At 41.3% G+C, this 27,393-nt stretch overlaps 2 protein-coding genes across 4 annotated transcripts in view; one reads left to right on the forward strand and one right to left on the reverse strand.

Moving 5' to 3' along the window:
• The window catches only part of ZC3H8 (zinc finger CCCH-type containing 8), a 34,450-nt gene extending 15,986 nt beyond the window's left edge, over nt 1-18,464 (reverse strand). The window contains exons 1-7 of one of the 3 annotated variants that reach the window (XM_029232564.1): nt 18,298-18,462; nt 15,146-15,242; nt 5,069-5,300; nt 4,030-4,169; nt 1,834-1,956; nt 1,322-1,433; nt 209-318 (exon numbers count right to left, since the gene is read on the reverse strand). In XM_029232564.1, the coding sequence (XP_029088397.1) occupies nt 209-318; nt 1,322-1,433; nt 1,834-1,956; nt 4,030-4,169; nt 5,069-5,300; nt 15,146-15,242; nt 18,298-18,377 (894 nt within the window). In that variant the 5' untranslated portion in view covers nt 18,378-18,462. Of the gene's footprint in view, nt 1-208; nt 319-1,321; nt 1,434-1,833; nt 1,957-4,029; nt 4,170-5,062; nt 5,301-15,145; nt 15,243-18,297 lie in introns of all 3 variants that reach the window. The other 2 variants (XM_029232563.1, XM_029232565.1) reach the window with 2 other exon arrangements.
• An 8,303-nt stretch (nt 18,465-26,767) lies between these two features.
• Nucleotides 26,768-27,393, forward strand: part of ZC3H6 (zinc finger CCCH-type containing 6) — a 52,427-nt gene continuing 51,801 nt past the window's right edge. Inside the window, exon 1 of the mRNA XM_029232019.1 lies at nt 26,768-27,196. Coding sequence (XP_029087852.1) covers nt 27,165-27,196 — 32 coding nt within the window. The 5' untranslated portion in view covers nt 26,768-27,164. The remainder of the gene's footprint in view (nt 27,197-27,393) is intronic.

Consider the following 27,393-nt stretch of genomic DNA (forward strand, 5'->3'; position numbering starts at 1 on the left):
ACTACTGAAGCCTGTGCGCCTAAAGCCCGTGCTCCACAATAGGAGAGGCCACTGCAATGAGAGGCCTGCGCACCGCCACGAAGAGTGGCCCCAGCTCACCACAACTAGAGAAAGCCCGTGCACAGCAACGAAGACCCAACACAGCCAAAAATAAAATAAATTAAAAAAAAAAAAAAAAGAGAGAAACAAAAATTAAAATTGTACTTACTTTAGCCAACAGTTCTTGTGTTTCAGCAGTCAGTGGAGCATGTGAAAACTTGCAATGTTCTCCCTGATAACATTTTGCTCCTGTATGGTAAAACTTGCAAGGATATTCATGTTAACCCAAATGTTAAGGAAAAGAACTGTAATCCAACTAAAATAATTTGTTATTAATTTAGTAACTTTATTTTTCCTACGTAAAGTTCTTTTCTACTAGTAGAAACAAATTCTCTATTTAAAATATGAGACAGTAAATTATTAACTGGGTTATAAGAAAAATCTAATTTTAGGATGATTATAAAGTTTATTGGCTATCACAGGACACTTTTTTCCTTCATATCCATTCTTAAAATAAACTACAGGTATATTTCACTGATATAAGAGAGGGATGTGTATTTTAAATACTTTGAGAAATGGGATTATTTTTAAAGCATTCTTTTGCGGTGGGGGGATTAAAGTCAATGACAATGATATGTCTTACAAATCTGGATCCTTCATATATTAGGCTTGTATAAAATAGGAACAATTTATACAGCTTCGATATTGTTTTCTAGGAAAAATTTCTCAAGTTAGAATTTGCGATTCCTTGTATTGAATGACTGAAGGAAAACAACTTTTGTGTTGATCAAAGGTCCAATTACCCTAAAATGTTTATGTTTGTATTTTTACAACATGTCTAGACCATTTACACTGAAGAGCTAGGGTTATTCTTCAAATTAAGGGACAATGAACCTCTATACAATACTGAATGTGCAGAAAAAGAGTACTCCCAAACTGTGCAATTCCTGCCTCTTTTATGAAGTAGATTACATGAATATAGATTCAATTAGTAGATGTCACAGCAGAAATTCAGAGAAGTTTTTCTGGATAGGTCTGAATAGGTCTCGTGAAGCTGTTACACTACCCAGGTTGAGAGGATGTGCATTTGAGAGAATTTCTAAAGACTCTTGCTTGGGGGAAAAAGAAGAAAAATCTGTGTACAATGTAATCACTTCAACACTGAGTTGAGCTTGGATAATGTGATTTTGCCGTGGCTAAAACACTTGGTTTCACTCAAAATTTTACATTCGTGTAAATGTTTATGAAAAGTAAAGTTACTGTACCTTGTGATAAAGGATATTATGCAAATACAGGCAGTTTTCACCTCTGGTACAATATCCTTGTACATAAAACTTACACATTTCCTTTTTCTTCTCTATCTCTGCAGCATGATCAAATTTACACTGGTCTCCCTGGGCCAAAAGAAGGGACAAGGAAAAACCATTATTCCTCATAGTTAAGTCATTACAATTCCTACTTAACTTAATGATTCTAGAAGAAAACAAAGTCTTAGAAGCAGTACAGTCTAATTCTTAACGAGCTATCATAACCACATCACATATATATATCTGCTTAAAAATCTGTCAAGTCCTTAATATTTTTAACACAAAGCATTTTAAAAAAATTATCTATTCTCCTAAACATAAAAGAATATTTCAGTAAAATTTCCTAATTGAAACTTTCCCAAAAGGAAACGGTTCTAAAATTGTACAGCTATGCTTTTGGAGTGTCTAATGGAAAGAGGAGCTGGTTTTAGTACATTTTTGCTATATCTTACATTTTAGTATATTTTTGCTTACACATTTTTTATACCTTAATACATTTCCTTTCAAGAAAATATTTACAAATTTGTTTTCCCTGGCGTTGCACCGTATGTTGGTTGATGAATCCCTGACTCATTCTCACAGGCTGCTGCTTCTCTTTAGGTTTACCATCCTTTGAAAACAAAAACAAAAAACTAAATGTGAGAAATAAAAAATTAAATATTTTATTCCATTGTACAAAAAAATGTGTTCTTTAAATTATTTATTTATTTTTGGCTGCATTGGGTCTTCGTTGCTGTGTGCAGGCTTTCTCTAGTTGCATCGAGCAGGGGCTACTCTCTATTGCGGTGCACGGGATTCTCACTGCAGTGGCTTATCTTGTTGTGCAGCACAGGACCTAGGCACACGGGCTTCAGTAGTTGTGGCTCGCAGGCTCTAGAGTGCAGGCTCAGTAGTTGTGGTGCATGGGCTTAGTTGCTCCACGGCATATGGGATCTTCCCAGACCAGGGATCAAACCTGTGTCCCCTGCATTGGCAGGCAGATTCTTATCCACTGTGCCACCAGGGAAGGCCGTACAAAATTATTTTAAACCACCTTTAAAAACATTAAAAGGTAACTCTTCTGAATTGGCCTGCAGGTAAGATGTGGACTTTTGTATATCAGTTGAAAAAAATTAATGTTTTGTCAGTTTCAACAGCATTCCATCACTGAACATTATGAATATTTTATTGTACCTTGCCCTCATTTTAAAAAATTAATTTAAAAATTTTAAAAGGAAAGTACCACTACTTCTGATTAAAAAGTGAAGTCTAAGAACAAGGCTCTTTAGAACAATGGGGACAAACCTCAAAATCATAAGGTAAAGCAAAAGTAGTGTGATCTTTCATTTCAGTGAGATGCTCACTACGTGTGAGCTGAGTGTACTGACGAGCTCAAATTAACAAACATAATTAGAAATATACCCTCAAAAATGGCAATAAAGGTATGAAAACAAAAGGGGAATTTCATTTTACATCTTTAGAAACATAAATCACTTTTAGTGTGTTAACTTGTGGTACAACTTACAGCTTCTACGTACCATATACCCGCATACAGTCTTAGGAATTCAGTAAGTACAAAGAAGGGAGCTGGCTGTATATTTATGTGATCTGCTTTGCAATAATGTCAGACTTCCACTTAGCACCATCAAAATTATGTGTCTAATAAATGTCAGTTTTAACTCTGGGTTTTATTTTGATTATGTTATTAAATTCTAACATATATATTTACATTTGTTCCTCGTGTAGCAGGGCTGCCAGCTTTGGCTGAATAATCATTTGAGTCAATCTAAACCAAACGAAAGGGGGGACTTTGCTTGTGGTCCAGTGGTTAAGACTCCACGCACCCAGTGCAGGGGGCCCAGGTTGTCAGGGAACTAGAACCCACATGCCGCAACTAAAGATCCTGCATGAATCAACTAAGACCTGGCGCAGCCAAATAAATATGTAAATAAATATATATTTTAAAAAAAAACAAAGGAAAGGGAAACTGCCTGGGTCTAGCCCTGCCCTGGCCCTTGTAACTACAGGCAGTTACCTAAACCCTAGGGCTTCGGATTCCTCCTTTGTAAAACAGATTTTATATAAATACATTTCAATCTATAATATTTGGTATTTCTAATAGTTTACCACCCTCAACTCTTGCCTCCTGAACCAAGCCTAACAAAAAAAAGGTGGCCATCCAGCTTAGAAGCCCTCAGAAAAGCAGAGTCCAGAGGAGTCACTTATTGTTCTACCGTGATTACATCTGCAGACCAAGGAAGAGGAACTTCTACAAAGCAAAATCAAAATGCCAGGAGGGTAGGGAGTGTCTGATAAGGTCAAAGCTCAAAAATATTCATTTTTAATTTCCAGAGGGAGTCAAAAACCAACAGACCAGGGACTTTAAGAGTAGAAACTCTGTAAGACTCTGTGGCCTTTGGAATGTCCTCATGGCTATCTTATTATATTCTCCCTGCCTCCCATATCTGTTTTTGCACAGCCCTCAGAAATCAGGGGGCTTGTGTGCGTGTATACAGGGGCAACAGGTACGACACTAAGGCCTGAGTGGGCGCTGGCAGGTAACAAGTGTGAGGGAAGGCCGCCCAACAGTGAGAAAGAAGAACCCACGGAGCCCACTGGAGGTAAGAGGAGATCCCATTGGGGTGCAAGATAAAAATCCAAGGGCAGGCAGTGCCCTCCGACAGACAGGCATATATTCTCATACCTGTTCCTGTGAGCCACTCTTCCTCAGGGAAGAGTTTGATCCTTTGTCTCCAGTGCCAGGCCATTTTCGCTTCATTTTCTTCTGTTTACCATTCTTGCGAACAGCTTTAAGGTTTTTATTTTTATTTTTTTGTTTAACAGCTAAAAGCAAGAAAGTTCAATTTAAAGGTGATATAAAAGTCCAATAGCAGTTTACTCTTAAGAAGTATATTCTCTAACAATCCAGGAAAACTTCTCCACTGCTTGAAGCGTAATAACTAGGATGATGCGGACCTGTCTTTCTAGAAGTTCTTGGATTAATATACTGTGGATCCCAAATTAACTCTTTGTGAAAATATATAAGGTATTATTGGGGAAAAAAACAAGATAATTCACGAAATCAATCTTGCTAGCCATCAGCCAGATCCTTCTGAAGTGTTCAGCGTACAATGGATCTAAGTAGGAACTGCTATAGCACTGTAACAGTAAAACCTTCAAATGTTTTAAAAGACCTCATATATGGCTGTCAGATTACTCCCTGAAAACATTTTATATATTAAGTTTACCTATAGATCCATTTTAAATAGAAGAACATTTAAAGAGGAAAAAAAATAAAATGAGAAGATTAAGAATTTCATTTACAATTGTCATTTATTCTCCTACCTGTGGCTTAACTTTCATTTTAGTCATCTAAAAGAATATATTTCTGAGTTTAGTCGGACACACTACCATCCCAGACATTAATTAAACCCATTCTTCTTTAGAGGACAGCGAACAGGTATTTCCTGTCCTTCACACATGCTGAGGCCAGGGGTTTAGCATTCTCCCTTTCAAAGTAGTCACGTCCTTTGAAAACCCTCCTGCACTCTCCGGTCCTCCGGCAAACTAAGCGTTTGTACACCAAGTGACCAGCTCACATTTGGTGTAAAGATCCAGGAAAACGTGATCTTATCATGAGATAAAATGCAAGCGAACCCCTCCCCCCCCATCCATATGTGGACAAATGTGACTGCTTCTCTAGATAACTTTAAATGATAAAATAATTGGACTCTTACCTTTACCTTTCTGGGTATCCTTTGCTCCCTCTTTCTTCACAGATTCTTCAGGAAGCGATAAGGATTGAGTAACATTTGCCATCTCTTTAGCTTGTATATATTGTTGAAGCTCTTTAGCAAAATTATCTTCTGATTCCTGACTGCAGATATCATTATCACTATATACATCATAGTCCTTACTTCTTGATTTTCTACGTTGCAAATTCTTCCGTGATGTAGAGTTTCCAAAGTGCCTAAGCTAAGTGAAAATTACATTTTCAATTTTTAAAACCTAGCATGATTCAAAACAATCTGGTTATAAAGAAGAAGCAAAGACTGGCCATGATCACTGTTGAGGTTGGGAGATGGGTACATAGGGGTTTCATATGCTATTCTTTCCGTTCTTATGTATATGAAATTTTCCAGAATTTAAAAGAAAAAAAATCTATCCTTAAACATGGTTTGAGGGAAGATTCTGAATTTGTATACTGTACTTTACTGAATTGAAAGACTAAAGCCCCGGGGGGTGAGATGAATTGGGAGATTGGGATTGACATACATACACTAATCTGTATAAAATAGATAACTAATGAGAACCTGCTGTATAGCACAGGGAACTCCACTTCGCTGTACGGTAGAAACTAACACAACAGTGTAAAACAACTATACCCCAATAAAAGAAAAAAAGAAAAGAAAAAAGACTAAAGCCCTATGTCTTAATTATTTGATATAAAGGAACTACAGAATTATAGTTCACATTTTATTTCTCCCTTTGCATGGACTATACTTTTAAACGGTTTAACTCAATAGATCGTCATTTCATAAAAGAACAAGTACACTGTAATGGCCCAATTGAAAATCCACTATACTAAGTAAGATACATCACACATACCAAAGCCTATTTTTTCCCTATAACTCACAGCGCTGGTGGCATAGGATGTGGCAGCAATGATGAGAAGAAAGAATTGCCCCATTCTCTGTAATTAAGTTAATTTTACTTTCAGAAATAGTCTTCTAACTCTGTTGCTGGAGCTGCCCCAAGGTGACAGCTACAAACACAGGCATCCACTGGAACAGGAACTCAGGTATGGCAGCTGACCCTGAAGCAGCCTGAGGTGATCAAAGCAGACAACTTAAAGCACTTTGCATATAAAAATTTCCAAGTACTGGTTACAGAGGTGTCTATACTTGGTGACACAGGTGTATCAGGCTGTATAATTACAACCAGTACATTTCAATTAAAAAGTTTATTTTTAAAAAGCCCAACTGCCAAAGGGCTCCTATTCTGATCTCAGGAAGAGATGATATGTCTGTCATTAAATTGGCCAATTATCCTGCTCCAGAGCTTTTGGGCCTGGTCTCATCTACCCTCACATAACTGAGGAAGGCAGCAAAGGAGAATCACAAAATATACTAGGTGGTCCAGTTTAATGGTTTACCTTTGATGTTTAACTTCCAAGCTAGAAGCTGTACCACTGGAGGGTTGACTATGGCCTAGAAAATGAATTTGCCCCCTGCTTGAAGAATCCGAACAAGCTGAGAAGGTTGCCTAACCTGACAAGGGCTTCACTGTACATCTTATTTTCATTACACCAGACAAGACTACCAACCAATCCAATCTTCAAGCCTCCAAGTTTCTCATCTCTGAGTCCTCAAGAAAAGAGCACCCTTTTCCAACATACCATAGAACAAACTTGTAAACAGCTTCGGGTTAGGGGTTAGGCCTGGCCTCCTGCTTTTATAAATAACGTTTTGCTGGAACAGTCACACTCATTCATTCATTAATCTATGGCTGCTTAGCTGTGACAGAGACGATATGGCTCACAAAGTCAAAAAGATGCACTTATCTGGTCCTTTATGAAAAAGTTGGCTGACTCCTGTGATAATTATTATGTTTACCTTGGTTTTGGCCTTTAATTTTATTTAGCAGGCACAGGGAAACCAAAAAATCATTCAATATGCAACAGTTCACAAGAAGTTTAGCTCAATCAAACATGAGATTCTATTCAGTGCATCTGAATCAAAATATTACGAGGATCCAAATGGGTGATTACGTGTTCCCCCTCCCCCGCACAAGATGCGGAGGCCTGCAGTACTGAGCAGACCCCTTTTACTACAAGTACTAACAAAACTGACTTATTTGTATTAAATGAAGAGATGAGATGACTTGGCAACATTATAAAACCAGGACAATCATCAACTATGTTGTTTTACTATAGAGAAGTATTCCTAATTGATATGATTCTTTTCAGAGGGCACCGAAATACACAATATACAAATGATTGCTTAAATACTTTTCTTCATGCAGCTAACTATAAACTCATTGCTTCGATGTCTGTTGTTCTCTATATAATTTGGAAAGTATAAGAACACGATATTACAACTTTTTTATGTTTTATAAAGGAGTCTACATAAAGTATTTTTCTTCTTTTTTAAGTAAAAGATTTTCTTGCATTTGATTCAGGATGGTATATAGAACTCGTATGGCCTCCTGAAATTCCACAGAAATAAAAGTATAGAAATATAAAAATTAATAGTCCTAAAATAGTGTGTGTATAGGAGACGGGGAATGAAGTACACTCATTAGGAATTAAGAAAAGTTCAACAAATTCCTGGCAAATTTTTGACAAACAAAAAGCAAGTTATAATTTGGAGGTTGGGCTTAGGGTGCAGTGTGAGAAATAGGGCTATAAATGAGAATGACTTAAAATTCTACATAAAAACAAACAAAGCTATTGTAACAAATTATCTCTGCCCACCCACCCCCCACGCAGAATACAATCAAACAGAAATTTACCCTGGGCAGGGGACTTCCCTGGTGGCACAGTGGTTAAGAAACCGCCTGTCGATGCAGGGGACACGGGTTCAAGCCCTGGTCCGGGAAGATCCCACATGCCGCGGAGCAACTAAGTCCGTGCGCCACAACTACTGAGCCTGCACTCTAGAGCCCATGAGCCACAACTACTGAGCCCAAGTGCCACAACTACTGAACCCGCGTGCCTAGAGCCCGTGCTCCGCAACGAGAAGCCACCGCAATGAGAAGCCCGTGCACCGCCACGAAGAGTAGCCCCTGCTCGACGCAACTAGAGAAAGCCCGCACGCAGCAACAAAGACCCAATGCAGCCATAAATAAATAAATTTTTAAAATTTATTAAAAAAAAAAAAATTTACCCTGGGCAAAAAGAGAGCTATTTGCTAAAGAAATGTACTGAAATGTCTGATAAAAGCCAAGTCTTCTTGTATGGGTACTAAGACCCCAGAGTGAATTCCTCCATATTCTGACATTTGGGAGCAACTCCCACGAGAAAAACACTCTATCCACTCACTCTATATCGAGGGTTCTTAACCTGCTGTCCAGAGATGGCCCCACCCCGCCCTGCCTCTGGCCAAGGGTCTATGGATAGAATTCAATGAACTTGGAGAGTAATAAAAATCACACATTATCTTCATCAACCTCTAAATTGACATTTGGCATTTTCTTCTGCTTTGAACCCCAGCAACAAAGCACAGTAGTATTAGCAGCAGCTGTGGCTGCCACCACTAGAAATCACAGGCACTTTCGTATATCACAGTTATTGCAGACCTCAGGATATCTTTTAGGTTCATCACTATGTCAAAATTACAATAATTAGACCTAACGCTGGATCTTACTAGTTAGTGCATTTATAAAGAGCGTATTACTCTTACCCCATTTGTTCTTTAATATTTTGATAACTGTGTTTCAATAAAATCAATTTCCATTGTAATCCAACGTATTTTATACACTTAAAAACATTATCATAAGGGGCCCATGGGCTTCACCAGACTGCCAAAGGGGGTGCGTGGCACAAAGAAGGTTAAGAACTACTATGCTGCTGGACACCTAGAGATGCACACGGCCCACTCACGTACCGAATGCCCCATCAGGCTTTCCATTTAGAAGAGAGGCCTATGGAGACACAGACCTACCAACAGACCAGCAAAGAACATCCATCAGCTCTCCAGGCCTTTCTTAAATCAAGAGACATAAAGAAAAACAAAAGCTAACAATGAAATCTAAAGCAGTGGTCATTAAAATATAACCAAGGGCCAAATCTATCCTGCTACCTGTTTTTGTAATAGTCAGCAAGCTAAGAATGGTCTTTACATTTTTTAAATGGTTGGGGGAAAAAAATGAAATAACATTTCATGACACGGGAATTATATACAATTCTAATTTCAGCATCCATAAAGTTTTATCAGAACACAGCCATGCTCACTCATTTACGTATTACACTGGCTGCTTTGAGAGCTGAGCAGATGCAAAAGAGACCGTAGGTGTGGCTGTGGCTCTCTCATCACTTTACACTCATGCTCAGCATACCATGAATTTCAGTGACGGGTATAACTTTTTTTTTTGGCGGTACGCGGGCCTCTCACTGCCGTGGCCCCTCCCGCCGCGGAGCACAGGCTCCGGACGCGCAGGCCCAGCGGCCATGGCCCACAGGCCCAGCCGCTCCGCGGCACGTGGGATCCCCCCAGGACCGCGGCACGAACCCGTGCCCCCCACATCGGCAGGCGGACCCCCAACCATTGCGCCACCACGGAAGCCCATAACTTTAAAAAAAAAATACATTTACTTATTTATTTATTTATTTTATTTTGGCTGCGTTGGGTCTTCGTTGCTGTGCGCAGGCTTTCTCTAGTTGCTGCGAGCAGAGGCTACTCTTTGTTGCGGTGCGCAGGCTTCTCACTGCAGTGGCTTCTCTTGTTGTAGACCACGGGCTCTAGGCACGCGGGCTTCAGTAGTTGTGGCTCGCGGGCTCTAGAGCACAGGCTCAGTAGTTGTGGCGCACAGGCTTAGTTGCTCCGTGGCATGTGGGATATTCCTGGACCAGGGCTCGAACCCATGTCCCCTGCATTGGCAGGTGGATTCTTAACCACTGTGCCACCAGGGAAACCCTGACAGTTATAACTTGACAGCATGTTGAATACGTCACATATCACCAAGTCATGATACTTTTTTGTTTCATTACCAGTGCACACCCACCATGTCTAAACATGAAAAGCAGACTTTGAATGCCATGCATTTAAGACACAGTAAAGTGTGGATTATTTTACTGTCAAACTAGGTGGCAAAGCATTACGGTTATTACACAATGATACTACAGCAGTGCTGAAGGAACACAATATATGTTGACAATATTAAGCATTCATCACAATGATCCCAACTCAAAGGAAAGCCATGGTGAGAAAAATTAGAAAATATAAGCAAAATATCTCATCACAAAATTATTTCCTCACAAAAATCAAAAATGAAAATGAGGCTGCAATCAAAGTAAGTTTCTGAGTGGCTCAGTTGTTAGCCAAAGAAAGCTGATGGTGAGTTAATTAAATCATGTTTGATTGCAGCAATTGAAGAACTGTCCAGAGAAAAAGTTGTTTAAGAAAACTGGCCTTTTGGCAACAACAGTTTCTCAAAGACGCGAGGGAACTGGGAGAAACTCTGACAACTAAAAAAATAAGACAAATGATATCAAGTGGTTTTCCTTGGCTCTTGATGAGTTGACAGATGTTACTGACATCGCTCATATCACTGTGCTGTCCAAAGTTACAACAAGAAGCAAGAGCTCCATTCTCACGCAAATTTGCAGTAGATTTATCTTCCAGGCTCAAACTACAGTTCCAGCAGTGTTTTTCAGATTTTAATGTATATGCAGACGAAATCGCTATTTCAAAATCCATTTAACTGTGCAACTGAGGAGTTATCACCTAACCTTCAATTGGAAGTAATTAATCTGCAGTGTAATGACAGGCTAAAAGACAAATCTCAAGAGAAAAAACTAATAAAGTTTTAAAAATGCCTTCCAAGCAATGAATATACTCAGTAACAATCATGCTGGTGAACTGATAAGAGTTTTCTGCAGTACCTGCAGTAAAAAAAACACCTTTAAAGATGAAATGTATAGAGTCTAATTACAGATCAGCACTAACAGATGAATCTTTGCAATCAATTTAGATAGGGAACACTAACCTTGAACTCCAGTTAAGCAAATTATTAACCCAAAAGAAGAATCCCCTCATTCTCACTAGTAAACCTGTACAACAAAAAACTCAATTATTATTATATGTTAAATTCTGTCAATAAAAATGCTGTGGAAATTTGTTTTCTCCCACTTGTTATATCAGTAGCTACATTCTACCCTCAATTTTGCTTTTGGCTTGCAAAGCCTATCTTTTACAGAAAATATTTACTGACTCCTGATCTAGAGAATAAAACAAAAAAGCAGTAGAAAGAGAAAACGTGATCCAGAAGAATCAAATACAATTCAAGGAAAAGAAAAGAGCACAAAAATTTTTAAATAAATACACAAAGATATCAGGATGGTATATATATATATTTTTTTGCAGTATGCGGGCCTCTCACTATTGTGGCCTCTCCTGTTGCGGAGCACAGGCTCCGGACGCGCAGGCTCAGCGGCCATGGCTCAAGGGCCCAGCTGCTCCGCGGCATGTGGGATCTTCCCGGACCGGGGCACGAACCCGTGTCCCCTGCATCAGCAGGCGGACTCTCTACCACTGTGCCACCAGGGAAGCCCCAAGATGGTATATTTTTAAAAAATGCTAGAAAGCTATAACAACAGAACAAGAAAGAACTCTTGATAATTATGATTTACGAAATGAAGATAGATAGAAATAGAGGAAATGTCTTAGAATATAAAGAAAAAAGGCAAAGAGAATAAAAATAAAAGATATTCCTTGTACATGAAGGGTATGAGTAAACAGTCTCACCAAACACTTAAGCACAATGAATGAAAAAAGATTCAGTCTCTAACACCACCAAGAGAAGACTCTAAAAGCTTCCAGGGAGAACAGGATACTTAACAAAGTAACTAGAATTAGATTGCCAAGACTTCACACTAGCAACACTGGACAGTAGAAGAAAATGGGGCAATAAGCTCAAGCCGAATTCTATTTCAGCCAAATTACCTGTCAGCTATGAGACTAAAGTCAGGATATTTTCAGAAATGTTACAAGAACTCAAAAGTTTAATTCCATGCATTCCTATCTAACAATGTATGCCAGCTAAGTGAGAAAACAAGTTAGAAAATGGTGCTTAAAAAAAAAGGAAAGGATGTAATTCACAATAGCCTCATCAGACACCTAGCAATACATCTGACAAAAGGTATATAAGATGGAAGACATCTACAAAGAAATTATAAAACACTGCTGAGATAAATTAAAGAGGAGTTAAAGACTGGACAATCCAATATTCTAAAGATGTCAGTTCTCTCCCAAATGACCTAAAGATTCAATGCATTCCAAAGTGAAAATCCCAACAGGATTTTTTGTGGAACTTGACAAACTCTTTCTAAAGTTTATATGGCAATGCAAAGGGCTAAGAAGAGCTGAGATGGTTAAAGAAGAAAAACAACGTGAGAGGACTTGCTTATCTGATATCCAAACTTATTATAATAAAACTGTAATAATCAACACAGTGAGGTCTTGGGGGAAGGGACAGACATATAAACCAGCAGATGAGAAGAGAGAGTCCAGAAACGGACCCATCAGAACACAAACACTTGATTTTTGACACCAATAACACTGCAGACTCATGCGGGAAAAGACAGTTCTTTCCCCCCAATGAATGGTGATGGAACAATTGGGTATGATAATGAAAAAAAAGTAAAATGAAATTTGTCCCCTCTACCTCACAGTATACATAAAAATCAATTCTGGGTGATTATAAACATAAATGGGAAAGAAAAACAACAAAACTTCTAGAAGACACTGTAGGGAAATATCTCTATTACCTCAGGGTATTTAAATAAAACATATAAAACATTAACTATAAAGGAACAGATTAATAAATTTGAATACATTAAAATTATAAACCTTTTATAAAAACTGCCATTGACTGGAAAGAAAGCCACAAAATGAGCAGATACTTGCAACACATAATCCACTAAGAAGGGGAAAAAATCCCCTATATCCAGAATAAAGAAAAAAATGAAAAAAAGACTTAAAGTGGCCCACAAAAAAGGCAAATCCAAGTTGGACAAACATGAAAAGATGCTCAATAGTAATCAAGAAAATGCAAACTAAATGACAATGAAGATATCTCACCAGATGGCAGAAAATAAGAAAGGTAACAAATATCAAGTGAGCAGCAGTAGAAATACAGCCTCTCATACACTGCCTTTTGGAATAAACATCAGTAGAACCACTCTGGAATACAGTTTGGCATCATGGTAAAGGGAAAGATGCTTGTACTCTAAGACCCAGCAGTTCCACTCCTAGGTAAATGTAGAGTAGATGTGCAGCAGGATACAAGTGAGAGACGTAGCAGCATTACCCATAACCCCCAAAACTGGACATGAGACCAAATGTCTACCAACAGCAGAACCTAGTATATTCAAACAATGGAATGCCATGCAGCTAAGAAAATGAACAAATCAGTATATGCCACTTGTGTATACTATGTATATACTACATGTATATATCGTGTATACTATGACTCTTATAAATATAACGTTGAGAAAAATAAGACAGCAAAGAGCACATACAACACTATTCTATTTCTATAAAGTGCAAAAACAGGCAAGAGAAAACTGCATTCTGAAGCGTGACAGCATTAGTAGTAAAACTGTAAAGAACAAGGAAGTGATTAGTACACGAGTTCGGATGGTAGTCATCTCCAGGAGGAGAAAAGGGAATACAACTGAAAAAGGAGGCACCAGAGGCACTGTGGGTAAAGCTTTCTTGATTTGCACAGTGTCTACTTGGGTGTTCTTTTTAATTAGCTGTGATACTATACATTTATGTTTTACACACTCATAAGTAAAGAGCCTGGCCTGGAGTAAGCCTACTTAGAAATAATCTAGGTATCCATCTTCTCACAGTATTATTTCTGGGAAACTCCTCAAGATAATCGTAGAAGGTTGTACCTGTCTATCTCCTGTATGGGGTTATACATGGACTGGGGAACTTTAAGTGGGCATGAAAGACTGGGACCTACATGACTAAAATAGCATAAAAAAGGTGTGGGAAACCCAAACTGCAGTTTCTTGGTGTCCACCACAGCTCTCGTCCACAGCAGCCATATATGCCCCAAAGGGCAAAAGAAGTTACGTACTTGGGTAGCTGAGAGGCTTCCTGAGGAGATGAAGATGCTGTACCTGCTGGATGTTCTGTTCTGTATCCTTTTATAAAGCTGAGTATAAGAATATCATATGAAAGCCCATGTGTGTCTTGTGAGTCTCATTGCCAATTTGAACCCATTCTTTTGCAGTGCGTTAAAATTCACAATTAAAAAAGTTCAAAAAGAGAAAAAGCAAGAAAGATGCAGATATTGGCGTTGCTGTGGGTTGACTGTGTCCTCCCCAAATTCTTATGTTGAAGTCCTAACCCCTAGTACCTTAGAATGTGACCTCATTTGGAAATAGGGCCATTATATGTAAAATTAGTTAAGATGAGGTCATTAGGGTGGGCTTTAATCCAATATGGCTGGTGTCCTTATAAAAGTGGGAAATTTAGACACAGACGTATTCACACAGGGAGAATGCCCTTCAAACATGAAGGTAAAGATCAAGATGATGCTTCTGGAAGCCAAGCCAAGGAAGACCAAAGATTGCCTGCAAACCAACCAGAAGCTAGGGCAGAGGCATGGAACAGATTCTTCCTCACAGCTGTCAGAAGGAACCAACCCTCCCGACAGCTGGCTCTTGGACTTCTAGCCTCAAGAAACACAAGACGATAAATTTCTGTTGTTTAAATCACCCAGTATGAGGTACTTTGTTATGGCAGTCCTAGCAACTGAATACAAGCTTCAAGCTATAAATCACTACGGTTAGTTAAGTTTAGCAAATCAAAAATTTTAATCTAATTTGAAAAGAAAGAAGATTTTGAAACCGTTAACAACCATTTCAAAGATAGGGGAAACCAAAATACAGACAATGCACTAGAAACAGTTCATGTTAAACAACAAAGTTCTTAAATGATTAATTTTTTTTTAAGTATAACAAGGTTTCCTTTGATATAAGTAACCTGGTCTCAAATGCTGACTAAAAGGAGACAAATAGGATCCCTAATCAACTTCTCACAGCCATTTCTGTCTGTTTTTTCAATACACCAACTTAATCTTACTTTTTTGGAAATTTGCTCACACTTCAGTTTTACTTTCCATTTTATTTTCTCTTCTTGTGTTTCTTCAACTTCTGTATCATCTATTTCACCATCGATTCTGCAGCAAAAATATCAAATAACACAGACGGGTTTTTCAACATGAAAAGGGTTCATACCACAACATTAAAATTCACTGCTTTGGTTTACCTTCAACTTGCCCTCAAAGAAATTCCAAATTCAAAATCTACCCCAAATATTCCAGAGAAACATTCCATCATTACTGCTCAATGATGAGTAGTAAATGTCAACACATGTTTATGAGTAAACCGCAAAGCTGAAACTTTATATTACATAACCTTAACGTTCAACTATTAGCAGCTATATAAATCATCCATTCATTCAACAAATACTGAGTATCCACCGCACACCAGGCTCTGGACCTTAAATCCTGGAATACAACAATGAAAAAGACCTTGTTCCTGCCTTCTAAGAACTTTCTATCTACTTGGGAGAAAAAAAGAAAGCAACTTCTGTATGGTGTGCTAAGTATCAGTGCATACATGAGGAACACTTAACCTAGGTTTGGGGGCCAGAAGTTTTCCTAACCTAAAAGATATGTAAGGACTTCCCTGGTGGCGCAGCGGTTGAGAGTCTGCCTGCCGATGCAGGGGACACGGGTTCGTGCCCCGGTCCGGGAGGATCCCACATGCCACCGAGCGGCTGGGCCCGTGAGCCATGGCCGCTGAGCCTGCGCGTCCGGAGCCTCGGCGGGAGAGGCCACAGCAGTGAGAGGCCCGCGTACCGCAAAAAAAAAAGATATGTAAGAATTAAAAACAAAGAGGAATGTCAGGGAGAAGAGTATTTCAGGTACAACGCAGGGTGCCTTCCGAGGTCAGGAGAGAACTAAACTTATATTCAAGTGGGAAGATGAAAAAGAAAAGTTGTTGCCAGGGTCATTAGGACTGAGAAGCTGAACATGCATAGATACCATCTGAGATGATTACTTGAGGTTATTCCAGCAAAACTAAAAATAACCTAAGAAAGATGAAGATGGGATGGGAAATAAAAGAAACAAAGAAGCCAATAAAACGTACAGGTAAGTCTAAATAATGGTTGATGCTATAGACACAGAAGTCTGAAGACAACTGTGTCTCAGCAAGTAGTGATCAAGGGACAAAAGCTTAGGATCTGAGTTGCACGCCAGATAAAGGCAAGGACTAGGCAATGTGTTATGTTCTCAAAAGAACATGTTGCGAGGGGAAAGGCAATGCTAGCACTGGAATGCGAAGAGTGGTTTTGTGCTTCTTTCAAAGTTACAGGAGGAGCTCAGGCTTCACAGCCTCATCCAATCCAACAGTTTACTACGCCGATCTGTCCCCAGTCAGAGCTTCAGTCACGTCCATCAGATAAGAGACCAAGGTGTGCGCCTTCTACAGAGGCCATCGTTACAAGAGCCAATAAACCAAATGCTGTGGACTTTCACTGCTCTAGTTTTCAGTAATCAATCATTTTACGGAGTAGGAAGCAACCTCTCCTTAGGCAGAGCGATAATGACCACAGCAGCAATTACAGCAGCAGCTGACTCTTGCATTACGCTTACTCTGTGCCAGGCGCTGTTCCATGCACATTACACACATCACAACAGCCGATGACATATATACTATGGTTTAAAAGCCCATTTTACAGATAAGAAAACGGAATACGGAAGGCTTATGTAACCTGCCTCAAATCTAGCAAATGGTGGAGCTGAGATTTGAGTCCAGGCAGGCAGAGCCAACTTCCTATTCAAAATATGCACCTGGATATCTACTAGACAAAATCTTAATATATCCAAAACTGAACTTTATTTTTTTTTTTTGGCCGCGCTGCACGGCTTGCGGGATCTTCGTTCCCAGACCAGGGATTGAACCTGCGCCACGGCAGTGAAAGCGCAGAGTCCTAACCACTGGACCGCCAGGGAACTCCCCAAAACTGAACTCTTGATCTAATCCTCCTGCAATCTTAAACAGCAACTCCAACCTTCTAATGATACAGACCAAAAACCTTGAAGTTGACCTTAACTCCTCTCTCAGACTGCCCATCCAATCTCTGAGAAAATAGTTTATCTTCCAAATATATCCTTACCTGACCACTTCTTGTTGCTAAAACTACGATCCAAGCTACTCTGGCCCCCCCTCCGTTCTACTCTCCACATAACGAGATGGTCCTGCTAATATGTCACTCTTGGCTAAAAACCCTCCAAGACCTCTCACCTCACTCAGGGTAGGAGCCAGAGTCCTTACTACGGCACCTACAAGTCCCTACACAAGCTGCCTCCCCCTCCGCCCCCCATCCCAATACCTCTCGAGTTCCTCTTTTCCAGTCCCACTGTTCTTACTCCATGCCAGTTGTCTTTCTGGCTACTTCGCTCCCAACACCCCATCACAGTTAGCTCACTCCACCTCAGGACCTTTATATGGAATACTCTTCCCACTAGATAATCAACCTCTCTCACCTCCTTCAGGTCCCTACTCAAATATTAATGATGTTATTAGTGAGGCTTTCCTTACCTCCCTTACTTAAAAGATCTACCTCCTCCCTACCATCCCATCCTCTCTTACCTCCCTAACCTGCTTCCATTTTCTCCGTGGCAGTCTCAACGCCTTTTTCAACCTAAAGGAAACAGTATATCCCAATGGAGTTCGCTGCTCTATTATGGTCTTTAGGATCTTCCGATGTAAATCAGGAGACTCTTTATCCTTCACCGCACGTCTTTTCTACCCAAAAGCGCCTAGCACGTGCAATGAGAATGACAAATGATCTCTGTCCCCTAGGAGATGACTGCCTGCAAGGGCAAAGCGCTATGGGGCCGCAGGCGGGTTCCCACCCGGCCGGAGGGGCCGGGGCGCAGAGAAAGGGGAGCATCCCGGGCCCCCCTCGCCGTCTGGGCCGCTCCCCCAGGCCCAGGCTCCCGGCACCGCTGGCCCCGGCGGCCTATGAACCGGGCCCCATCCCCGGCTTCTAACCCCTGCCCCGGAACGACCTGTGGGCGCCCGGCCGTCGCACCGGCCCGGCCGGCCCGACGCGCTCCCCGCGGGACCTGGCGGCCCTGCCAGCGCGGCCTCCCGAAGGAACAAAGGGGCGAAACCTAACTGCATCCCCTGCGTTCAAAGCATGAAAAGACCGGGGGTCACCTTTGGTCAGAATCCGTGGCGGGCTTCTTGCCGAGAGCCGGGTTGGGGGGTTTGGAGAAAAGATTCTCAAAATCCATCATTCTCGTCAGAGCCCGACAGCTACCGAGGAACAGTTACGGCGTGAGGAGGGCGCCGCACACCACTAGAAGGACGCCGCGCACCATGGGCAGGACGCGCCGCTCATGCGCTTTTCCATCCCCGGCTCTGCGCACGCCCGCTCTCGCCCCCTCCCCCGCGGCCCTGCGCAGGCGCCGTCCTCCTGGCCGTTTGCGTGTATACGTCTTGACACGTTATCTCAAGTATTTAGCAAAATTTTAAAACGTAGTCCTCCTTTATTTCCCTTTAGTGAAAACTCTTCGATCGAAGTCACAGTGTTTCTAAGGCATGGTAGCTGACGTTTATTTGAGCGCTCACTTTGTACCAGGCATCATTTCACATTTTCGCTCACCTAATCTTAACAACAGCCCTCTAAGAAATACACTGTTACCTCCCACATTTTCAGATGAGTAACCAGAGCGGTGGACTGATTTTGCGACTTGCAGACTCTTTACAATCTAATTAAATTAAAATAAAGATGACTTTAAGGCCGAAAAGTCCACTGAAAGTACCACGTGCTAAGAGAAATGGGTGGAGAGGGTCCAAAGGTTAAAAAAAATTTTTTTTGATTTAAATTAATAAATAAGTAGATAGGTAAAATGTTTTTAAAAGACGCCCAGACTTTAGGAGTGGAGTCCGGGTATCAGCGGGTTTTGGGCAGTTCCCTAGGTGATTCCAAGGTTGAACCTGGGCTAATTCAACAGGTGGGCTTAAGAATGATCAGAGCCAGCTGTGTTCCTGACCTGGGTAGGCATCCCTCCATTTCTTGTTCCCTGTTTTGTTTTTTTACTGTGTGGTTTTTTTTTTTGGGTGGGTGGAGGTGTGTCTGGGTTTTTTTCCCATCGGGCTAATGAGAATGGAAATGCTTGTTCCGCTTTCCTCTCAGACTTGCAGTAAGATCCTGAGAGCAAAGAGTTGAAAGGCTTTGAAAAATGTCAACCACAGAATACACCTAAGATACTTGTTTTTCCTCGTTCTAAGTCTCTGCCACAGTGAGGCCTTGGAGTAGGGTTGCCAGATATCACAAATAGAAATACAGGAGACACAGTTACATTTGACTTTTGGTTAAGCTACAAATAACTTTTTTACATTTTAGTATGAGTACGTTCCAGGCAATATTTAGGACTTATACATATATACGAAACGCTTGTTTGTATTTTATCTTGGCGCCTCTTTCCCTGCTGCAACTAACAGGGGTGAGGGCCCTGGGCTCTTCACTGGAAGCTGCACACCTGCGGGGCTACCTTTGTTTGGGGGATTTTTTTTTGTTAACCGTCATTGTGAAGGAAGGCATTTCTAAATCTCTGATTTGAGGTGGGTCCTGTGTAGCCAGCCCAAGCCAATAAAGGGCTGTAATGAGTGGTTGCCCCTCTGCTCTGCCAGTCACTGATTCTCACTGAGTGGAGAGTGTGCTTTTAAAATTCAGTGAAGCAATATCCATTTATTTAGATTTTCTTTCATTTCTTTCATCAGAGGTCTGTAGTTTTCCTCATATAGACGATGTACATATTTTGTTAGCTTTACGCTTGAGGGTTTTTTTTGTTTGTTTTGTTTGGTGCTAATGTAAATGATTTTAAGTTCCCATTTCAGTTGTTCATGGCTAGTATGTAGGAAAGCAATTGACTTTTGTATATTAACCTTGCTTTAATTGCTTGTTAGTTCCAGGATTTTTTGTCAATTATTTGGAATCAGCAGTTGCCAAGTGTTGGGTTGGGGGTAGGGTAGGGAAGGAGGAACGAATAGGTAGAGCACAGCAGATTTTTAGAGCAATGAAACTATTCTGTATATGGTAATGAGGGACACGTGTTACTATGTATTTGTCAAAACCCATAGAATGTACAACACAGAGTGAATCCAATGTAAACTGTGGATGTTAATGTATCAATATTGGTTCAACAATTGTAACAAATATACCAGACTAACATAAGATGTAAATAACAGGGGAAACTGTGTTTTGGGGGGGCAAGGAAACTTTGTACTTCTCAATTTTTGTATAAACCTAAAACTGCTCTAAACAAAGTCTATTAAAAAACAGTTGATAGGGGCTTCCCTGGTGGCGCAGTGGTTGAGAGTCCGCCTGCCGATGCAGGGGACACGGGTTCCTGCCCCGGTCCGGGAAGATCCCACATGCCGCGGAGCGGCTAGGCCCGTGAGCCATGGCCAATGAGCCTGCGCGTCCGGAGCCTGTGCTCCGCAACGGGAGAGGCCACAACAGTGAGAGGCCCACATACCGCAAAAAAAAAAAAAAATACAGTTGATAGGGGGCTTTTGTGAAATGAAGATGCCCAGGGTTAGTTGGGGGAAAAAAGGGTGGGTACTAAGTGCCAAGAGGATTCAGAAGAGAAAAAAGCACATTGGTTGGGAAGGCTTCTTAAAAGGGGTATATTTGAGCTTGGTCTTGAGGTAATTTCCATTAGAAGAGATGAAGTTAAATGGGCATCACACGTGGAGAGAAATGTATCAAGGCAGGAAAATAAAGTACAGTTTGAAAAATGGGGAATTATTTAGTTTTGCTTAATGTAATGCCAGTATAAGGGAATCGTGGGGAAAAAACCTCAAAAGGTAGGTTGGACCAATGATAGAGAGCCTGACTTGCTTCTCTTAGTGAAGGACTGTTTGACTCCTGGCAGGAATCAGGGTCCACTTCACAGACAAGACAACGGAAGTTCTTTGAAGCCAGACATCTTCCCCAGAGAAGTTGTACTTTCCCCTGTTGTTTCTATTATTGGCAGTCACCTTCTTTTGTACATGAATCATTACTAAAAATTAAGAGGAAAATTGAATTAAGCTACCTTTAGTATCCTTTCATTGGAGGAAAGTGCTGTATTTCCAAACTCAAATTATAGGACTTCCTGGCGGTCCAGCGGTTGAGACTCCACGCTTCCACTGCAGGGGGTGCGGGTTCCATCCCCAGTCGGGGAGCTAAGATCCCAAGTTAAAAAAAAAAGAATTATTACCATACATACTTTTTCACATAAAATGTCCAGCATACAGCAAAAGATAGCCAGGCAACCAAAGGAAATTAAAGTGATAGGTTAAAAAAAAAAAGCACAGGGGCTTCCCTGGTGGCACAGTGGTTGAGAGTCCACCTGCCAATGCAGGGGACACGGGTTCGTGCCCCGGTCCGGGAAGATCCCACGTGCCACGGAGCGGCTGGGCCCGTGAGCCATGGCTGCTGAGCCTGCACGTCCGGGCCTGTGCTCCGCAACAGGAGAGGCCACAACAGTGAGAGCCCCGTGTACCGCTAAAGAAAAAACAAAACAAAACAAAAAACAACAACAACAACAAAAAAGCACAGCAAAATCAGCAAGAAAAACTGACCTGCAAAGGCATCAGATACTAGACTTTTCAGATAAAGACTATAAAAAGCTATACATATGTTTGTGGTAGATTGACTCCCAAATGGCCAGTAGCAAAAATGATTGTAGTGGTTATGAATGTTTCATCGTCAATTTGATATGTGTATGTGTACACATACATGTGTGTGAAATATAAATATGTATATTTTATATAATATATGAAATCTTCCCCTCTCCCATTCTCCTACTAACACATGATATATTAATAGCAGTTAACTTTATATCTCATTACTCAAGTTATTTGATATGAAAGGAGTGTGACTGAGCTAAAGGAAAAACTAGAAGAATAAACATCACCCAAGGATGGAAAAGAGAGTTTTTATCCTTTTTAGGGGAAAGGGTTAACATGTTTTTGGCTGAACACTGTGTAGCTGCATCATAATAGGCAAAGGCATAACTTTGCTATTGTTTTTATTCTGGATGGAAGTTAAGTATGAGTTAAAGTGGTAACATATGGGTGCCTAGTTGAAAAGTGTGTACTTGGTGGTTTTCTAGTGTGTCATCTTGGCTGGGCTGCTCTACATTTTACAGGATTCCTATCCTTGAATGTTTCCAGTTAGAATGGGCTATCAGAGAGATTTTTGCACAAAATTTGGAAGGTGGAAGTGAAACAGCAGTCATATTGTTTTTATACTCAGGAAGTTACTGCAGGGGTGACAGATGCTGGTGCAACACATGCACATAACAAAATCATTTATCTGCTAGTTCACCTTGCTGAAATGGGGCAACAATCAGACCTTCAGCTGACACACCTTGTCACAGATCTTCCTTCAGCTTCTCCAAATTCTGGGCAAGGTATGTTTAGCTCCATGATAAAAGGCACAAGATTCTCCTTCAAAGCACCCACATCATAAAAGTTGGATGTGGTGAGAGACTAATACAGGTTCTAGTTTGTCCTTAAGGATTCCAGTTCATTTCTACTCTCCTTCTTTACATCCAACTTCCCTTCCTGAACCCTTGCCTTGAAGATCTTAAGTTCTAGACTCAGACAAAAACTCTACAGAGATTATTTTAAACAGTTCCCACAATTGCATAAGACCAACCGCCTGTAAATCTATCTATCTCTTAGTGATTCTGCTTCTCTGACTGAACCTTGATTAATAAGACACTCTTTAATAGAAAACTAGACAGGGTGGAAGAGGAAATTAGTGAACTGGAAGACAAGTCAGAAGAAACTATGCAGAGAGACCTCCCCACCTTTAAAAAAAGAATCTATGAAAGAGACTATTAGAAATAGCAATAATAACTCAAAATGTCTAAATATAATTAATTTTAATCACAAGAAGAGAAAGAGAACAAGGCAGAGGAAATGTTTGAAGAGAAAAGGCTATGATTTTCCAGAATTGATGAAACATACCAATCCACACATCAAGACACTCAACAAATACCCAGCAAAATAATTAAATGAAATTCACGCCTAGACACATCATAGTGAAATTGCAGAAAAGCAGAGAAAAATTTTCAATCAGCCACAGAAAAAACAAGGAAATGTGTCAAAAAATTAGATGGATTGATGGATGGTTAGAGGGAAATATAGATAACTAGTAGTACACTAAAGCAAATAGAGTAAAATATTAACAAAGTAACAAGAAACAGAAAATTGTGAGAAACCACTGGGGATCCAAGGGTAATGGTGGAGTTTGTGGGAGGAGGTGCTACTTTGAAATGTTGTCCATGGTGGGTGTCTTGGGCTTGGGATGGGGGCAGCTTGGGAGGTTCGTGGGAGGGAAAATAAAAAATAAACTTTTTTGAAACAGAATCACGGACATTTGAGAGAATTTATATTTTCTTAAGCATGCATGGAGTATTTATAAAAATTAATCATGTACATAAAACATCAATACATTTTAAAGAATAGATATTATATAGACCATGCCCTAGAACACATGATAGTTGAGCTAGAAGTTAAGGATGAAAGCTTTGGGCTATGAATTTCAGAGCAAGAAGCCAACAGGAGCCTGTGTTTATAATGACTTCTGTGAGCACTTGCATCAGTCTTGGACTCCTACCTCCAGATATATTGTTATTAAAGAAACTCAAAACCTGTTTTTAGTTAAGCCATATAGCTGAGTTTTCATTATATGCAGTCAAGTTCAATTTTAACTGAGTAAGCACCCTTGACCCCAATTAGTATTTTGATAAATGCAAACTTCACAAGTGCAAATTATTAGACTCTAAGCTCCATGAAAACAGACATCCCAAGTAGTTTATCCACAACTCTGTGCTCAGAAAATAGCACAATATCTAAAGCATACTGACATGATCAATAAATCCTTGCTGAATAAACAAATCAGTGAATCAATCCTTCTAAGATTAAAAGGTGAGGGTCAGGGATATATAGAGTTCAGCACATACCATTCCCACTACTGGAAAAAACAAACAAACAAACAAACAAACCCACATTTCTACTGCAGGTGTACATAAGTGATATCCTAAAATAAAGACTATTTTTTTTTGTTTTTTGCATCAGAAAATGCTTTCACAACTGCTCAGAGCTGCCTCTGAGTTCATTATCTTTGGGGAAGAATAATAAAGAATTTGGAGGCAAGTATTTAAGAAACAGGCTTAAAGAAGTTCTGATGACTTTTTTTTTTTTTTTTGGCTGCACTGTGGACCTTGGGAATCTTGGTCTCCCGACCAGGAATTGAACCCTCACTCTTAGCAGTGAAAGCTGGGAGTCCTAACCACTGGACAGCCAGGGAATTCCCCTGATATGACTCATTGACCTCTGAATTCTACGTTTGAGACAGACACCTGAAGTGTACTATGGACCAATCCTGACCTTTTCCATCTGAGGCTATCAGAGAGCGTGAACTAGAGAAGGGACCACCGCCGTCTTTTCTGGAGATGGAGCCTGCCATCTGTGTCAGTATCTTAATCTCATTTGGAAGCAACATTTTGAAAGCAATTTTGCAAAGCCTGGGCTAATATGCAGGTGCTTGTTTTTCTTTGGAAAATTTCCAAAGAATGTGATTAAAACAGGTATTTATTTGTAAAGCCCCCCCACCCCACCCCACCCCGCCAGAGACTGGGAGACAGGCTCTTATCTTCCTGATGATTAAATTTCAAAGGAATGGCTTTTAGGTCCTTGAGAAAGACAGTCCTGAATTGTAGGAGAAACAAAAGCACAGGGGGCAGAGGCCTGTGTCAGGTGTTGGCGAGAACAAACAGTAATTCTCCTGGCAGCATTGAGCTTTCTCAGATGGGCGTTTTAATGGGAGGTGGGAGTCCTCCCAAGGGTCTGGTCTTATGCTGCTAGAAGTCATGCTAGAATATAGCTTTCTCTTGGGGCAGAGATTTTCCTGGAGTTGTTATGTGCAGAGAGTTCTGCAGTTCTTATGGTCCATCTTTCAATGTTAGGTAACATTTACGAGGTTGAAAACTAATGATCTCTTTTAATCTCTGTGATGAATGCATGCCTTCTTAATTTAGGCAGTTAAAGGTGAGGAATGCTGAGCTTGGATTAGCCCTCAACTTAAATATATTTTATCTAACATCTCTGAGCACTTTTAGATTCGAAGCACAGAGCTTCAAAGGAGCATCACCTCCCGCCCTCCATACCACCCACATTGTCACTCCCTATCAGCTACCCAAGGGAAAAGAAAAGACCAGGGCCTGATGCCCTATTAAGTGGTGTGCATCAAGGGTTAGGAAGGAGGCTTTTCATCTAGGGAGAACTGTATTCATTGTTCCACACCACAGCAAACCAAAGACCCTAAAGTTCGAAAGAGATCCTGATGCCCCCAGATATAGGGGAGAGGAAAAACTGAAGTGCAAAGAAGGAACAGCAACTGTTTACCTCAAACGTCCTCGGAAAACTGCAAAGAAATGTCTCTCCTAATTAGCTACAGTAAGATCTAAGTAACATAGCTACAAAGTAGAGATTCTAATGCAACTCCAAACGCTCATATAGCTGCTTTTGAAAGTTTCCTAGAAATGTATTATGTCCAAACGTGGCAAGTGCCTCCAGAATTATCCATCAGTGTACATCTCCTGTCAACGGCTGCATTCAACTTAGAAAAAAAAGAAAAAAGTGCGATTTCTTTTCAATACACATATCCACATTTTTTAATTGAAAATTTAATCTAATTGCATTTGCTTCTAAATGCACTGCACTTATGCAAAACACATTTACCCAAAGGAAGTCAGATATTTCAGAGGATTAATCAATCCATCACGTTAATAAAAACCAAGGACCTTCCTTCAAAACTAAGGTAGCACACTAAACAGGCCAAAATGTTGTCATTAAAAATTCTTTTTCTGAAGATCACGTTCACAAGTGCAAAGAAATGTAATAGCTAGTTGTTTTTATTTATAAAATATTCGTATGTATTTTGCATATCAACGTTTTTATGAAATAATTAAAAACCTATGATTCTTTTGACGATTTTTCTGTCATTATTAACTAATAACCGGGTAGGTAAATTTAGTATTAAATATCAGAAAAAGTTACATGCCAAGTTTTCCTCACAACGTGATTCTGAGTATTAAACATTACAAAAAGAGACATTCGCTACAACCTTGAACGAGAAAGTACATTTCCCCATTATTTAAGCAACCAAGGTTTTTTGTTTTTTGTTTTTTAATGACGACTCAAAAAAAAGAATAAATGACGACTCAGCAGCCGCGAGTTATTACCCCACCCGGGCTCACAACCGCTCATGGCTTTAAGGGCCCGTTTGTTAGGGCACGTCTGAAACTCCCCATCACTGGGAGGCGGCGTCTCGCAGGGAAAACCTCGGACCGGCGCGGACCGGCCCTGGAGGCGCGGAAGGACTGCAGGTCCCGCGGGACGCCACCCCCTCCCTGAACTACAAGCGCCGCCCGGCATCGCCATCAGAGACTGCCTCCTCCGCCGCTTCGTAGGGGAAGCGTGAGAGCTCGCCCCCGGAGGTGATTGACGGGGCGTCTCCTCCAATGGGCGGCGCGCTCGGCCCCGGCGGGCTGGGCAAGGGCCGCGGCACGCGGAGGAATCTCTCCTGCCCTTTAGTCCCGGGCTAGGTGTTGCGGCAGGCGCCATTTTACCGAGTCGCCTGTCGCGGGTGCCGCCATGTTGGTGAGGAGAAATCACCGTTACGGCCACTGTCCAAATCCCCGCGTCGCTGCGCGCCGCCCGCCCGCTCCCAAGCCTCAGCCACCGGCGGCGAATAGAGACTAAAGCGGCAGCGCCGGCAGCGCGGGGCCGTGGCCCAGTGTTTGCAGTTAGAGCCCCACCTCTCTGGCGTGGTTGTTAATAGACTGGAAAGTCTGTGTCTGTGTCGCTCACTAGTAACCGTGAGTTTTTACCACTTCGTCACCTCCCGGCGGCGGCCGGGAGCAGGTACCCGCAGGCGGCGCAGGGATCCTCCCCGCGCCCCGCCGCCGCCGGCCTCGCAGACCTGCCCTCCAGCCCCGCCCCGTTCTTGACCAAACATGACAGACTCTGAACATGCAGGGCACGACAGGTCGGGAACCCTTCTTGTCTGTCTTTCTGTCGGCTGAGAGGAGGGGTCTGGGGCGGCGGGAGCGGGCCGGGGCCGCGCGCCTCCTGCATGACTTAGACGTCTCTGTGTGGCTCCATCCGTCCCATGACGTGCGCCCGGATGGAGAGCCCGGGCCCGCGGCCGCGGGGAGGCCGGCCCGGCCGCGCCCGCCTCCCCGC

This window comes from Monodon monoceros, unplaced genomic scaffold (assembly GCF_005190385.1).
Source record: "Monodon monoceros isolate NGI ecotype Baffin Bay Population unplaced genomic scaffold, NGI_Narwhal_1 Super_Scaffold_19, whole genome shotgun sequence".
NCBI classification, from domain to species: Eukaryota; Metazoa; Chordata; class Mammalia; order Artiodactyla; family Monodontidae; genus Monodon; species Monodon monoceros.